Source organism: Mastomys coucha, unplaced genomic scaffold, assembly GCF_008632895.1.
Source record: "Mastomys coucha isolate ucsf_1 unplaced genomic scaffold, UCSF_Mcou_1 pScaffold16, whole genome shotgun sequence".
Classification (NCBI taxonomy): domain Eukaryota; kingdom Metazoa; phylum Chordata; class Mammalia; order Rodentia; family Muridae; genus Mastomys; species Mastomys coucha.
In genome coordinates this window covers 35,622,970-35,639,004 of record NW_022196898.1, presented here as the reverse complement: position 1 = coordinate 35,639,004, position 16,035 = coordinate 35,622,970, and the positions used below count along the sequence as shown (strand labels likewise).

At 39.2% G+C, this 16,035-nt stretch overlaps 1 protein-coding gene across 6 annotated transcripts in view; it reads right to left on the bottom strand.

The window, feature by feature from the left end:
- Window positions 1-16,035, bottom strand: part of Lrba (LPS responsive beige-like anchor protein) — a 547,775-nt gene that overhangs the window by 48,731 nt on the left and 483,009 nt on the right. For all 6 annotated transcript variants that reach the window (XM_031374244.1, XM_031374245.1, XM_031374247.1 and 3 more), the window contains one exon: window positions 1,053-1,142. In XM_031374244.1, the coding sequence (XP_031230104.1) occupies window positions 1,053-1,142 (90 nt within the window). The remainder of the gene's footprint in view (window positions 1-1,052; window positions 1,143-16,035) is intronic.

Sequence of the window (16,035 nt, the reverse complement as noted above, 5' to 3'; positions counted from 1 at the left end):
AAGGATGGGAACCATTTCTGTCCTGGGCCCTCTTGGCTGCCTGGCCTTTTTTCTACCATCTGTCACAATGCGTCATCTCCATGCTACAGCATAGAATTTGGATTTATCATAAGTTGTACATAAGATTAATACATATAGATGTTGTAGCCTCTATTCTAAATCTAGAACAGTAATGAGCACACTGTTTTATGAGGGGCAATGCAAGAAAAAAATACTATCAATTTTTAATAACTATGTTCATCATTTGAATCAGTTTGTTGTTTTGTCAAAAATCTCTGACCCCACCTCCAAAGAAGACTACCCAGAAACTAAAGGCAGACTAGTCCTGACTATAGGGTGGCCTTGACTTGTGTTGACCAGTGCAGTTTGGCATATATAATATATGAGTTGAAAGTAAGGGTCAAGAAGCCTCACCAGCTCTGTCTTTGGACACTGATCTACCATGGGGTGGCCTGCTGTATCTTAAGGGTGAAAGTCCACGCAGAAGGAGGAGTCTCGCCATTGCAGGCCTTCCCACTGCTAACTTAGTGAACCCATATGGAAAAAGTGTAAGTGTTGGTCAACCCCCAGAATCATAAGAACCCAGGTGTGTGTATGCCAATGACCATTCATTCCTTTTCCTCCAGGTCTGACTCTTAGTGAGCCTATATATCAGGATAATTCTACAATTCTGAAGCTAGACAGTACAATGGGATGTTAAGAATAAATACAACAGAAAAATAAAACAAGAAACTCACAGGGTCAAATTAGAGAAAAAAAAAAGCTTTGGTTTTATGTGTGGAGTCCTTTATTCTACGGTGAAGAGGCATGGCAACTGTGGTCCTTTGAATCTTGAAACAGAAACCATGAGCTAATGAAATATGAGCACTGGAGCCAAGTTTACTTTCTCATGACTTAGGTAGAACATGACAGTATTTGCTGGTTGTAAACAGGCTGACACTGTATAAGGAGAGTAGGCCCAGGCATGGTAGAGAACCTCATGCATAGGGAGAGACTGGTATGGATAGCAAGAGTGAGCTGAAGAAGAGGCCAGGAGTGTGGAAAGCACTTACCGCCTGCATGGCCGAACCTCGGGGAGGGTGGGGCTCTATGAGCAGCTGCGAAGGTGTCTGTCCAAAACTTCGGATCTGAGCTTCCACAGCCTGAAAGGAGCACAGACAAATCTGAGGGTTAAGAGGAGCTAATAACAGGCAGGACAGTGACTGTCGTCCAAAATATCACTCCATACTTGTTGCTAGTTTCTTGTTGAAAATCAACCCACATTTCTACAGGGTTCCTAGGCACCCGGCCAGTGCACCCTGGGTGAAGCCATCCCATAGTCCTGTGGAAGTTACTACAAAACTATTATCTTTCTCATCTTGCTCAGTGACACGAAGCAGAAAGAAGTCATTACAATAAGAAAGCATCCTGTCTGCTTCATTACTGTCTTCCTGCTTTTCAGTATTTTGCTTGTATCATCTGGATGGAAGAGTAGCTGCTCTTTTAGAGGTAGCTAGAAAACTGTGGCTGCTTTGATTCTAGTCTCCACGTTCATCCTAGGAAGTAGGATGGGGGGTGAAAAAAACAACATCACAGTACAGCACCTATGAAAATGGCCTGACACGGCATTACATTTGCCACCGGAAGATCATTATTGTTGACAGTCTCTTTGAAACTCAGGGGCTAAATACCAAAGGAAAAGCCATATGCTGAGTCCCAGCATGAGACAGTGCAGCCAGACCAACTAAGCAGAATAGCATGTGTGTATGCCCTTTTGAGAAGGAGTGTGTGCGTGCGTGCGTGCGTGCGTGCGTGCGTGCGTGCATGTGTGTGTTTTGCAAACATACCCTATTATGTTCTTACTGTCTACTTGGCACAGATGACCACTTCCCAGCCCCTTCAATGTGGAAGAAGATCCCTGCCTAAAGACATGGTTACTAGTGACTTTGTTTACCTGCTGATGTCTGTCTCCTATGAAAAAAATTGTACCCATGAAAAAAGAGGTACTGCATAGTTTCCCTGGATCTCTAACCTGAATGAATGAACTTGTGATAACAAAGGAAGCCAGAATATACAGCGTCCTTAGATACCAGAAAAACAGTCCATTCTTAACTCTAAGATTGAAAGATAGAGATCCTTCAAATCCATAAGGAAATATATGTTCACCTTGTGAATACTACACTTGTAAACCCTAAGAAAGTTGGTCTTCAATTTTTGTATGCTCTATAGAACTTTCATGCTGTAAAGCATTTAATAGATAATAAATAAACAAGGAAATAAAATTATCCAGTACTAAATCTGAAACTTTAATCTGCTGAGGAGAGCTCTAATGGTCTTTATAAGGACCTTGGAGAAACAATGAAAGCAGTTATTTGTTGATGTACTCAGTGATCAGGAAGTGTAATAAATAAATTTTTATCTCTATCTATCTATCTATCTATCTACCTACCTACCTACTATCCATCTATCTATTGTTTTATTAGGTTCATTTCTCCCTCCCTCCCTTTCTGCCTTCCTTCCAACAGGGTCTCACTAAGCAATATACACTGGCCTTGAACTCATGATCCTTCTGATTTAGCCTTCCAAGTGCTGGAATCATAGGAATGCACCACACACAGCTTATCTTCTGCTTAGGTCTTACTGTTTCTGCCTTATAAGAGTATATTCCTGGCATGGGAAGAAGAGTGAGTGCATTTGAAAAGTTGAATGATACTTTGAAACAATCTGTCTCATAACTGAAGACATGTTTTAAAACCTGCAGAGGATGAAAACACTTGATAGCATCTCTATGAGAATAAGTAGGGAGGCAGAGCCAACAAGGACAGTGTTCAAATTCTCTACTCAAAATATCCACAAACTATGTGATTCAACCTTAAGTTTCCTAACCTAAGTTTAAATGTTCTCACCTATAAACTAACAATAATAGGTTAAATGATACACGTATAAAAAACCAGGGCAAAGTGCTTTGCATAGATTCCACCCTTAACATGGAGTCAACGAATAATTCCTGGGGCAACTAACAAATACTTATGTGTAGAATTTACTTCTGGTAACTTTCCTAAGTCACTGATTTTGTTATAGCATTTTTTAAATTGTATTGTAACATTATTGTGTTCATATTATAAGTAAGGAAACAGGAAGAGAACTTAGGTCTCTTGCTTAAGGCGATTAACTGGTGCAGTCAAAATTTGTACCTAAGCAGCCTCACTTTAGAGGTCACCCTGGCAATCGTTTAGCCATCCTGTCCTCATCTGTCAGGCATTAGGGATGAGGCTGCAGGTAAAAGGAAAGGGAGAAACTCTGTGAACTATTTGTATTATGTCATCATCATTGATCCAGTCCACAAAGTGTATTTAGATTCAGTAACAGGACAGCATAATGAGGCCAGGGTTGGTTCGGGTCTGGTGTGCTGAACCTTTCGACATTGACAGGACGTGGTCAACTACAAAGTTCACACTAAAAACCACACAGTCAAGTGACAAAAACCAAAACACCAGATTTCTTTGGCACCCCCACCCCATGTGTGTGTGTGTGTGTGTGTGTGTGTGTGTATGTGAGAGAGAGACAGAGACAGAGAGACAGAGACAGAGAGAGAGTGAGAGCACACATTGTTTCAGCTCTCTGAACTTCCCACCTTTGTCTGACTTTGAGCAAATAGATTAATCTGTTCCCCTTCTGGGAAACAGAGACACTCACAATACCTTGTTCACAGAACTGTTTGGAAAATGAAGAGATAATGTGCACGGAGTGTTCAGCATCATCGTACTGAGCACATCTGCACTACAAAGCACTAAGTCAAATGCAAGTGTTGTTACTAAGTTTGGGATTCAGCATGGCCCCTCAATACAGCTGAAACAGGAATGGGAGAAACTTTTGGGTCTTTGTGAAAGCCCATAATGGTGGCTGGAATTCTAGAAAACTGAAATATGGCTTTAATTTTGAAGTGTATTTTTGGGCTAAGAGTCCAGAGACAGAGTGATCTTTTCAGAGGTTTAGAGAATAGTTGGAAAGTTGAGTTTTAATCCTGTAAAAGCTCTGTGACAGAAACAAAGGGATGAGTGGGAGAATTACATCCTAAAAGATCAGTAAGTTACAGAGACTGATGACTCTGAGCAATGCAGTAAGACAAAACTATCTCACTGTCTTTGTTATAGCTCACAGTTTGAGTCAAGAGCAAAGCAATAAGCAGAAGTAGGGTTTCTGTTGCAAAGAACCAGCCTGACAGGGAAAAGGTGGGTAGTAATTTTTGTCAAACTCATGGAATCTGTAGTCCAATATGCAAAAGAAAGCCAAGCCTGGCTCTGAGCTGAGAGATGGGAGGTACTGATGTGGGTGTCACTCATCCAAAACCTGTTTTTGTTTTACACAAAACTAGAAGTATAGAAAACTGTATTGGGGTGTGTATGTGAGGCTCAGGGCTCTGGATCAGAGACTGAAACCACTCACTGGTTAAGCATCAAGAACACACAAGAAGCATACAAAAAGGGACCCAGAGCCAAGCCTTAAACTTAACCTTAAGCTCTTGGGAAACAAGAAGGTGGGAAGGGCCTTCTCAAATGCAGCAATAACCAAGAAACGCTCGACCTTCGAGCTGTGTAGTCACATCCCTGTCAGCCAACAAGTCTGCCTATTGCTTTAAAATGCACCCGCCATTTTCATTCATCTCAACCCTGTAGTAGTTATTTCTGTTGGCCACAACTGTTTCTTCATTCTCTTCTGCAGCTTCATTGGTTTTACATTAGATCTGTTCTCCTTTTTATTTTGGATCTTTTACTAATTTCATCTCTATGTACAAACTAACATATTACTTCAAGACCAACTATCTTAGAAATGATTTCTCCTAGGTTTCAAATTTTACTGTTGTTTGAAACATCTTCAAATCTAAACCCAGTGGGTTGTACACATGTAGAGAGTGTTCGTTCATCCATGCCTTTGATGTGTGCTATGTACAAATTTCATATTTAAAACAAAAATGCTAAGATCTGGAAAGGTTAATTTTATTCTAGAATCCCTCAGTCAGTGATGAGATGCCTCTAGTGACTGTCATGTTCAGAATCTCTGAAGATTTGACACATAAGGAGCTGTAACATTCTCTCACTTTTCTGAATCCAAGTCCCTACAATCTCCGTCACTGGGTGTTGTGATGGTCTCTTTACTTTGTCCCTTCTATTCAGTTTCTTCCTTCAGTATACTCTGCAGAACTGAGTCTTCCCAAATTCCTCTCTGTGTAACATTCTGTGGCTAATGTCATCAGGGATCCCCAGTGCTTGACAAATAAAGGTCTAACGGGAAGGCTTTCTTACTGCTTGCTCATAGTGCTAACCACAACATCTACCTAATTTGGCCTTCCCAGAAATATTAACATTTACAGGATGAATCTTCTGCTTCTTTAGTGCACCAGGCAGGTCAGAGCATCGTGTGTTTCAGTGGTGCACAGTAGAGAGAACAGTGCTTCAAGCACAGTACTCACATAACAACAGGATGTGCCGAGTATAGTTACAGCAGGCTAGCCCAGGGACTAGACTGACTTGGTTTGGATTTCATGTGAACAAAACCAGGCTTGAGAAATAATTTCTAAAAGAATTTTAAAAAGATTTATTTATTGGTTATGTGTTTGTGTATGTATATGCCCTGTGTGTGTGTGTGTGTGTGTGTGTGTGTGTGTGTGTGTGTAAATTTTTTCTCTCTCAGAAGTCAGATGGGGTTATAGGTTGTTGTGAGAACTGAACTCTGGTCTTCCGGAAGACCAACAAGTGCTTTTAAACATTAAGCCATCCCTCTAGCCCTGGGGATTCTTGATGAGGGTAATGCAGGAGCATGATGGAAGATGAGGAACATTACGTGAGGAAGCATGTGTGCTACCATGAAGACCAACTGGGTGTCCCTGGCAGTGCTCTCACATGCCACTGAGGCAGTAATTCTCATTCTAGCCCCCAAGCCTTGAGAGACATGATAATGCCCAGTGCCTCACTACAGCAGAGACTGTTAAGGTACAGTTAGAAGTCATGGTGGAGTATTATGAGTGATCTGAAAAGGCCTCTTGGGTAAGTCTGTTTTCAATTCTCTTTCACAGTCTTCTTGCAGTCTTCTGGCTAGAGCAGCAGACAGTGTAGGGAATGTGGGGGCTATAACTGGAGCTGAGAGTCACAGGACAGACACAGATATTTAGATCTGAATGACGTTCAATGACATGAGCTAGTAACAGGGTAGCTTAGACAATATCAAACTCCTAACCTGTTTTAATGAACATATCTTCAACTGCAGAGTTTTACTTTCAATGATGTGTTCTTAAATTTGTTACGTAAAATTCTTATTTTGAAATGGGGTAATGAATCTCAATTTACCTGTTAACCAACTTCAATGACAATAACAACTTTTGGTCTGAGATAATCTCAAATGGAGTTAGTCTAGGTAATGAGCTAGACTGATTCACTGAAAAATAAGACAGTATTCTTGTCTGTTATAAATTTAAATTTTTACCTTTAAGACTATACAGAAAACGAAAATACATTACAATATTCAAAATTCTAAGCATGTCAGCAGCTCTTAATTTCTTCTGAGAAGTTGAGCACATCTCAACTTGCAAGATGTTCAGTTTTGAAGCGGTTACTTTGATGATGTGACTTCCTAACTGAAGTCCTGCTGTCCACATTCCTGATCACTAAGTAATGGCAGAGTCCAGGGCGAGACATGCAGACCACACAATCAGATGGGCTTAGCTTACATCTCAGCATTCATGTACTAGCTGAGTGATGTAGGGAGTTTTTAACCTTTGGTGTCTTAATTTCCTCACTAAAAACCTGTCCTACAGTTCTGAGTACTTTATTGAAATGCTCTGAGCAGTAAGTGACAAATACAAGCATTGAGGATAGGAGTGGGTATGGTACACCATTCACAAGTGAGTGTGGTATTATTGCAGCAAATGTATAAAGGACAGGACCTAACACCTTGTTGGGGTTTAATAAAAAATTTCCCCCCCATTAAGAGAAATAGTAAGATAGTGGTCTGGCTCCTGCCAGCATCCTCTCACATTCTCTAATGTGACCTGTGTCATTTGCCTTGAAATCCTTACATGTTTTCTGTTATCATTTTTTCTTTCCATTTCCTGAATCTGTGAGTTTCCTTCTTTATTCTGTAAGGCTTATATATAGAAGGTGTACAGTAAATATTTACTGACTGAATGTCCATAGACATCACCTTAATACAGGAGAGATAGAGCTAAAAGATACACTATAACCAGTGCAGTACAGCCCGAAGCTTACGTTATTGTGTAATATTCTTGTTGATCAATTCTCAATTATTTCTGTAAAGAGTTTGTTATTAGTTTCTGTAATAAAACCTGAACCCACCAAGCATCACTCAGATACTGAAACATGTAATAATAAAAAGATCATGAAAATACCTTGAGATATCCCAGTAAGACCACATATTTACTTTATAAATAGCATCTCAAATATTATCTGCAGACCTTATTAATGGATCTCCAAATTGATATGTGATGAAGTCATGTTTAACAAGCTGCTCATTCACATTGTGCTTGTGCCAACTCTGCATATGTGAGTGATTTTATAGCTACATATAAAGCGACTATATATACATATCTATATACTCAGAGACAAGAAAGGTAGGGTGTTAACCTAGCAACAAGACATTTAGCTATTGCTTAAGACTGTCTTAGTCTCTGAACTAAGCTTTTTAATTTTACTAAGAAAACAAGTTAGCTCAGCACAGCACTCAGTAACCAACAATAAATGTAGAATTTTATTTGAGGTGGGGTTAGGATAGAAATAAGCTGACCACTTGGATACAGTATGCTCCTTGGAAAGCACACAGCTCCCACACTGTTTTACTGCCCTATATTTTTGCACCTAAAAGCACTATAAAATTAGGAAAGGGCAACAGAAACTAAGTAATTCACTAAAAAAGGCTTTCCTCGATATATTTAAAAATTTTAACTTTACCAAAGCTAGGCCCAGAAAAGTTTCTAGTGTTCTACTCTACCTTACTGTCAAGGAATGTTACGCAAACCAGAGAAGAGGTTGTGGTTCTCACTCTGCAGCTGATGGGCCTCACACCCTCCAGAGCCACTGCTGAAAAACTAGCTTTGATATCACATGGACATAACCAAATGACAATGGAGTCATATATGTAACTTTGCATTTCATTTTTTTTTTTTTTTGAGACAGGGTTTCTCTGTGTAGCCCTGGCTGTCCTGGAACTTACTCTGTAGACCAGGCTGGCCTTGAACTCAGAAATCTGCCTGCCTTTGCCTCTCAAGTACTGGGATTAAAGGCGTATGCCACCACCGCCCAGTTGCATTTCATTCTTAAAGGGCGTAAATCTCAATAGCATCAACTACAAATGCCAAAAAAGGGTCCATATAAAATGCCATGAAAACGATATGAAAATTCCCAAGGAAGAAATTGTCTTCATAATACACATAACGTTATGTAGATAATATTTCCGGTGGTTAAGAAACAAACAAACAGCAGAGTGTCAGTTAAAAGCATTTACAAACTAGACTACCTCCCTTAATCAAAGGAAAGAAACACAGTTATTTTTTAGTAGTCAGTGCAATAAATTCACTGAATTAAAAAAATGAAAGGCTAGGATGTAGTTCAGTGGAGTGCCCAGTGTGTGAGGGCCTAAGTTTGTGCTCCAGAGCTGAGCAACAAAACAATACATTTTAAAACAGTTAAAGCCTAACTCAAATGTAAATTCTAAGTGACTCAGAAATACACTGCTAATAAAAAACAGAATTCAAACACCAGACAATATAATCATAAAAACCAAAACAACATTTCAGTGGGTGAGGGGAAATGTAATTTTTTTACATGAGGCTACAATAGAACATAGAATAGTTAATATGCAAGTAATATACATAAAAGAGGGAGACTATAAAAAAAGTAAAATTGAGCATAAGTGATTCTATTTTATTTAAAAAGACAGACTTTTTTTTTTAAATTTTTTTTACGATTAATATTTATTTATTTATTATAAGTACACTGTAGCTGTCTTCAGACACACCAGAATAGGGCATCAGATCTCATTATGGGTGGTTGTGAGCCACCATGTGGTTGCTGGGATTTGAACTCATGACCTTCAGAAGAGCAGTCAGTGCTCTTACCTGTTGAGCCATCTCACCAGCCCAAGACAGACTTTTTTAACTTTGCAAAATCAGACATAGACAAAAATATGTAAAAATTTAGGAGTTAGATTTTTATGTTTATAAACAGCGTTACTATACAGAGGTGGATGCTTGCAGCTAACCATTGGACTGAGCAGGGGGTCCCCAATGGAGGAGTTAACAGAAAGGACTGAGGGAGCTGAAGGGGTTTGCAACCCCATAGCAAGAAGAACAATATCAACCAATCAGATCCCCCAAAGCTCACAGGGACTAAACCACCAACCAGAGTACACATGGTGAGACTCATGGCTCCAGCAGCATATGTATAGCAGAGGATGGCCTAGTCGGTCATCAATGGGAGGAGAGGCCCTTGGTTCTGTGAAGGTTCTATGCCCCAGTGTAGGGGAATTCCAGGGCCAGTAAGCAGGAGATGGTGGGTTGGTGAGCAGGGGGAGGGAACAGTTTTTTTTTGTTTGTTTGTTTTTGTTTTCTCAGAGGGGAACCCAGGAAAGGAGATATCATTTAAAATGTAAATAAAGAAAATATCTAATAAAAAATAAAAAAAAAAGATTAAAAAAAATAAACAGGGCTATTGATTCTATTCATGAATATTCATAAAAAGGATCACATGGAGGCAAAAACTGTTTAAATATAAAGGCGTTTGCTATAGAAATCTTAGAACAGTAAGAAATTAAAAAATAACCTAAGCCAGGCAGTGGTGGCACGCGCCTTTAATCCCAGCACTTGGGAGGCAGAGGCAGGGGAATTTCTGAGTTTGAGGCCAGCCTGGTCTACAGAGTGAGTTCCAGGACAGCCAGGACTACACAGAGAAACCCTGTCTTGAAAAACCAGAAAAAAAAAAAGAAAGAAAAGAAAGGAGAAAGAAAGAAAAGAAAAGGAAAATTAAACTAAACTAATGATGATAATGGAACACTATTTAGCCATTAAAATAATAGTGGTGCATGCATTTAATCCCAGCACTCTGGAGGCAGAAACAGGTGCATCTCTGTGAGTTCAGCCTGGTCTACATGGTGAACTCCAGACCAGCAGAGCTGCCTAGTGAGACACTGTCTCAAAACAAGTAAATGAAAACAAACAAACAAAGTGAGTTGAGCTGAATGTATCCTATGGGAAAGCCAGTCTAGAACAGACTGAGAAATTACTTTAGCCACACTGGGCAGTGGTGGCACACACCTTTAATCCCAACACTTGGGAGGTAGAGGTAGGTGGATCTTTGTGAGTTTGAGGCCACCTGGTCTGCAGAGAACTGCTGTCCAGGACATCAACAAATGTTACACAGAGAAAACTGTCTCAACAATACCAAAGGGGGGTAGTGGAAATCTAGCTACTTATAGTATACCTAAAGTATGTATGACCTTATGTAAATAAAAAAATATGTACTTACAAATAGATAACACACACTGTTACATGTGCTACATGTGAAGACACAAATATATAAAGAACATCTTAATGTTCAATTTGGAACCATATATACTAAACTAGCAGTAGCCCTTCCTTCAGGGGATGGGAGGATAAAAAGAATTGTTAGAGAAAACATACTTTCTTCACTATTATATTTGATATTGTACACAAGGATAGATGATTTGTAAACAACAAGGACATCTAAAATAAGTCTAAGAAATCTAGAGAAAGGTCTGCTACAGTTTGAGATATTTTATGAAGCTTATTTTATCCACTAAAGTAACATTCAGAAATATATTTTTACAATCTAAGAATTTCAGTTGATAGGGTCGTCAAATACTCTTGAACACACAGACCTTGCAAACAAGGTTCATTTTGATATATAAAACTTACTTCCGAGCTTATTTCTGTTTGATTATAGGGAGGCTGTTCTCATATTTTTAGCATTGTTTAAGATCAACTAAATATTAATAGGTAATAAGCATAACACTTTTAAACATAAACAATGTTTTCCTCCAAACAACACTAAAAAATGTATCAGATAGCTGGAGGCAGATATATACATGTCAAAGTGCTATAAAATTCAAAACAGTAGCATGCTAAAGAAAGTGAAACTCTCTTAAAGATAAGGGCATGGTGAGAAGATTGGATAGAGGCACATTTAAGGAGAGAAAGAAATATTTTTACTAACAGTTCTGCTCAAATGGTGCTAATGGAAACACGAGAGCATGAAGCTGTCATGTGTGGAAAGCTGCAGATCATCCTACTAATGCCTCAGAACTGAGCCCATACATTCCAGCCACACTCAGCTGAGGCCCAGCCCAGACGTGCTAGGCTCCAGTTCTGTGGCTGTCCATCTACTACTGCATAATCCCAGCTGCCAATCTGAAAGAAACCAGCTAGTCAGGGCAGATACAACCAAGAGAAACAAATGTCACTCAGTAACGCTCAGCGGCCCTGCGCTCATGGATAATTTCAAACAGTATCTCAGACTAGAACGCTGATGTGCTCATTCAAAACACCTCCATCTCTGGCTACTGGAAGCCAGGAGATAAAGGCGCCTGCCAAAGAAAATAAGTAGAATGTCTTCAAAGAAGTGCCCAAGGCCAAAGCAAGCACAGTGAGCACACAGTAAGTGCTTAACAATAACTGGGAATCTGAGTGGAGCTAGATCTCACTTAAAAGGTGAGTTATTTCTCAGAACCCAACGACTATGCATATACCACGTTAAGGGGATTTGTAGGGAATGAGTCGGCTGTTCATTTGGTAGGAAAACCCCAGTCTATTTCCCCCAAATATCTGTGAGCATCCCTTGTGTCAAACGCCAAAGTATGATTAACGAGGAATTTGACTGCATGCTGCCTAACTTGAAGCTTGAAAGACATACAGTACTAGCAGGGACAGAGAGGAAGGACACCAAACTCATACATAATGTAGTTTACTGAACATTTTAAAGATGTGTCTTTGAGTCAAGTGTTTCCCCAATATTGGGAATTTCATTGGATTCTTTGCATTCTAAGTAAATGTTCCTATCTTAATAGAAAATCTGACATAGTGCCAAATAATTTTATATAGTTTTTTTTTTTTTTTCAAATCCTGGGCCATCACTTTGTTTTTAATCCTTTCTAAAGCTTTCTTTAGTGAATAAAATTGAGTAGCAGTGTAAAGTGGAGATGGTCTGAAGGAAATGGCTTCCTTTCTGAAGAGGAGGACACAAGAAAGCTCGGGTTCCTGAAATGTTGATGAGGATTAAAAAACACAACTAAGCATGAAAACATGCATTTTCTGCTTTCTATTGTCTGCTACTTAATTCGCCCTTATTTAGCCCTTAGCTGAGCAGAACACAAAGCTGAGCAGTAATGACAACTCTGATGCTCATTTAGCCAACTAAGGGAAACTTTGTCTATTATTGTGGTTTTGATGTACAAGGAAGTCTGGCAAAATTTCAGTGTTTTTTAATGTAGGTTTTCAATTAAAACTTGACTAATCCTGGCCGTCCATTTGGCTACTTCTTTGTACAGTTCCTGCCCTGCACTGTGTCAAATACACCATCTGGGCAACACACTTCTGGCTAGTGACACTTCAGGAGTGTTTCTGTAGCACTGTGAGTTGTAGGTGCATGAAACTAACTTAGGGCATCCATACTCCTAATTTACTATATTGCTGCAACCACTGTAATCCTGTTGTCCTGGCCTTAAATCTCACTACAGTCACAACAAAGATTCCTGCCCCACCTGCTTAAGATGGGCTTACAGACCACTCCCACAAGTTATTCAGCAAATGTTAACAAAGCTATAAATACCAGTTGTGTTTATGCTCTCTGAAAGATTCACTGCCAGTGTTCTGCAGCAGGGCCGAGCTGAGCTGGGGCTGGCTCCCACCACGAGAGTGATGGAATTCTAAGCCAAAAATGCTTTTCCTCGGATAAGATATCTGATTTGCTACTGCTGTCATGAAACTGGGGTCATGTAAACTTAAACACGGCTGCTGCTTCTTTAGGAAAACAGACCTTCTAGGAGTGATTATGAGTTGCTAAAACAGCCCTTGGAAGGATAAATCTGGAAGAGGCCAAAGCAACCACTGACATTAAACATGACTTCAGGGAGTGTTCAGGCTTGACTTTCATGCTGTGAGACCCACTGTAGATAATTCTTTAAACTGACTAATATCTTGGATCTCTCTTTCTTCTTCTGTATCTATCTTAGCAGATAGAGTTGGGATTTATTTTCAAAAGGAAATCAATTTTGATTTCTGAGCACATATCAAGTGTCACTCTCTTTCTTTAAAAAGTAGAGGAGAAAATAGCACTTCCCCAAGAAATGTAGTGAGTGCCGCAGTAAACCACAAGGTGAGAAAGCAGACGTTTCTGCTCATACTAACTGGTCCTCTGTCACAGTCCACAGTGGCTCAGGCCTCCACACACGGCCAGGATCTACCTATGTCTCTGTCTTATTCCCTTTTATCAAAGCTTACTGTCCAGTCAGACATCAGACTGACTGGAAACGGTTGTTTGAGAAGGAAAAAGAAGAAAAGATTTGTAATCAAATAAATCATCTCTAAAAGTGTCACCCTGCAGCATGGATGGCACTGGTTAACAAAGCCCTAGTCTGGGCAGAAGCTTTCCATGCCATGCTCTTTACCTACCGCTGGATTCTTCGTAATTTTAATCGTTAAAATATACATTCAAATCACTTCTTGTAAATTTACACACACACACACACTCTAAACTCCCTTCCCCCTATAGAGTTTGAACCCAGGATTTAGAATTCATAAAGTTTAGGTCAAAAGTAGTCTCACATTTGCATAGTCATGACAAGAATGATAATTATTAGTAATATATCTAAGATAATTTCCCTAAAAGTAGAAAATTGCTCTCTTTTCCCCTGCCGAATACTATAGGAAATATGAAAAATAAATTGCTTAAAATTACATTTAAAAGGACTTTTGTTCAATGGGCTAAATAATGAAACAAAACAAAAACTGAGACTGAAAATGAACTGATTGTATCTGAGTCAGGCAAAAGAAAATAATATTTTCGGCTTCATGTTTATGTGGCAATGGCTCTGTGGAGCACTATATACCTGGAGCACAGAGAACGGAGAGAAAGCAGCCCAAGGCTGAAGGCGGCCTACAGTTACCGTAAACACCCCGCCTTGCACACTTCCCTACTGAAGAGTTCTAAGCAGGTTGATTTTTTTTTTTTCTTCAAAATGGGAAAGACTTGTGTCTTCATCCCCATCCCCAACTCGAAAGGAATGTTTAGAACATAGAAAAAGGCAAATGAAAGGCTTTGACTAAAGACAATAAATAACTGTAAATATGTTGAGGTCCATCATTTCAGAATTTTTGTTACAGTTATATTTTATATTTTATAAATTGATCTGTTTCCCTGTAATGTGGCAAAATATATTTCCATAGCAAGACATATAAGTCTGCAGAACACTATTTTCAGTGCTCACAGCCTCCACCCTGCATGAATTGACTGATGACCAACCAGTGTGCCGCTGCTGCACAGTTAGGCACCACTTTGCAATTATGAGTAATTCTATAATCCAACATTCCAATTAATGTCCTAAGCAAGTAATTCATGGATATTATAAAAATTGGTATAGATTGCTATAAAAATTCAACCCATTTTCCCATACTCTCTCAATATCTGAGGCTCTCATTAATTTTTAATCTTCAATAATCCACTAGTACACACTATTTTACATATGTTTTCCCTTTTGTCATTTGTACATTCTTTATTCTTACACCTTTTCATTATACACAGAAACTTCAGTTTTCATGTGAGTAGTGTGCTAATTTCTGTGACTATGACATCCAACCTTCCTCACTCTAAGACTGTGAAGCTAGTCACACATGTTCCAGTCTTACATCTTAGACCCACAAACTCTTTATTTCAGATAAGTGTATATAAAACATTTGAAAATTCTCTCATTAAGACATGAGGATGGTATCCATATTAACTTACGTTCTTAATAATCAGGTGTCTGACCTGACATTACACAGACTAAAATCACCCTTGACTCGTGACGTAAATCAACACTTGAATGGCATCTTCTGTTGTATATGTCCATTTCTGGAAGGCATATTTGGCTCTACTAAGTGTTAATTCCTTTACAAGACACACTGCTTTGACCGCTGTGGCTCAGGTTTTCTTGTCAGATAAACTTACTTATTAATATTTTAGTTCTATCAAATCCTGTGTTAGAACAGGAGGGGAACAAAAAACATAAGCATCTGGAGACAGTAACAGGACCTGAGAACCAACAGCTTAGAGAAGAGGAGGAGTAGAAAAAGATTGTGGAGACTGAGAAAACGCTGACTGATTCTTTAGTTTAAGGTTAAATAGAGCAAGTAACAGAAATAAATACTCAGTGTTTTTATTGTGTGGTGCTGGTGATAGAATCCAAGGCCTCATACATGCCAGTCAAGTACTGCACCACCAAGCTCATCCCATCCCTGAACAACAAAACGAAACAAAACAAAACAAACAAAAAAACCCCAAATAAACAACAACAACCAACCCTTTTATTATGTAGATTTTGGTGGTGAAGTCACCTCATCTGGTTTGGTGATAAGCACCCTTGATCCATCTCACTGGTCCTACATGGTTTTAAAAAAGTTATTTCTTGCCTGCTTCAGTGACCTGTCTCCTAAGGTATTAAGGGCTAGATATTGAGCTGTCCACATTGGGATCAAGTAAAAACCACTTAGGTGTGAATCAACAAGTGAATTCTAGATAAGTATGTGTATGGAATAAAGGCTTAGCAGGAAACCAATGCCTAAAAATGTAATTATTAATACTGCAAAGTAACTGGGAAAGCATGTATATTAAGCCTTTCAACACAGGAACATTATTTTGTAGACTAAATATTTTAAAAACAATAGATTTTTTTTAAAGTAACAATACTCGCCAGGCAGTGGTGGCCCACTCCTTTAGTCCCAGCACTTGGGAGGCAGAGGCAGGCAGATTTCTGAGTTCAAGGCCAGCCTGGTCTACA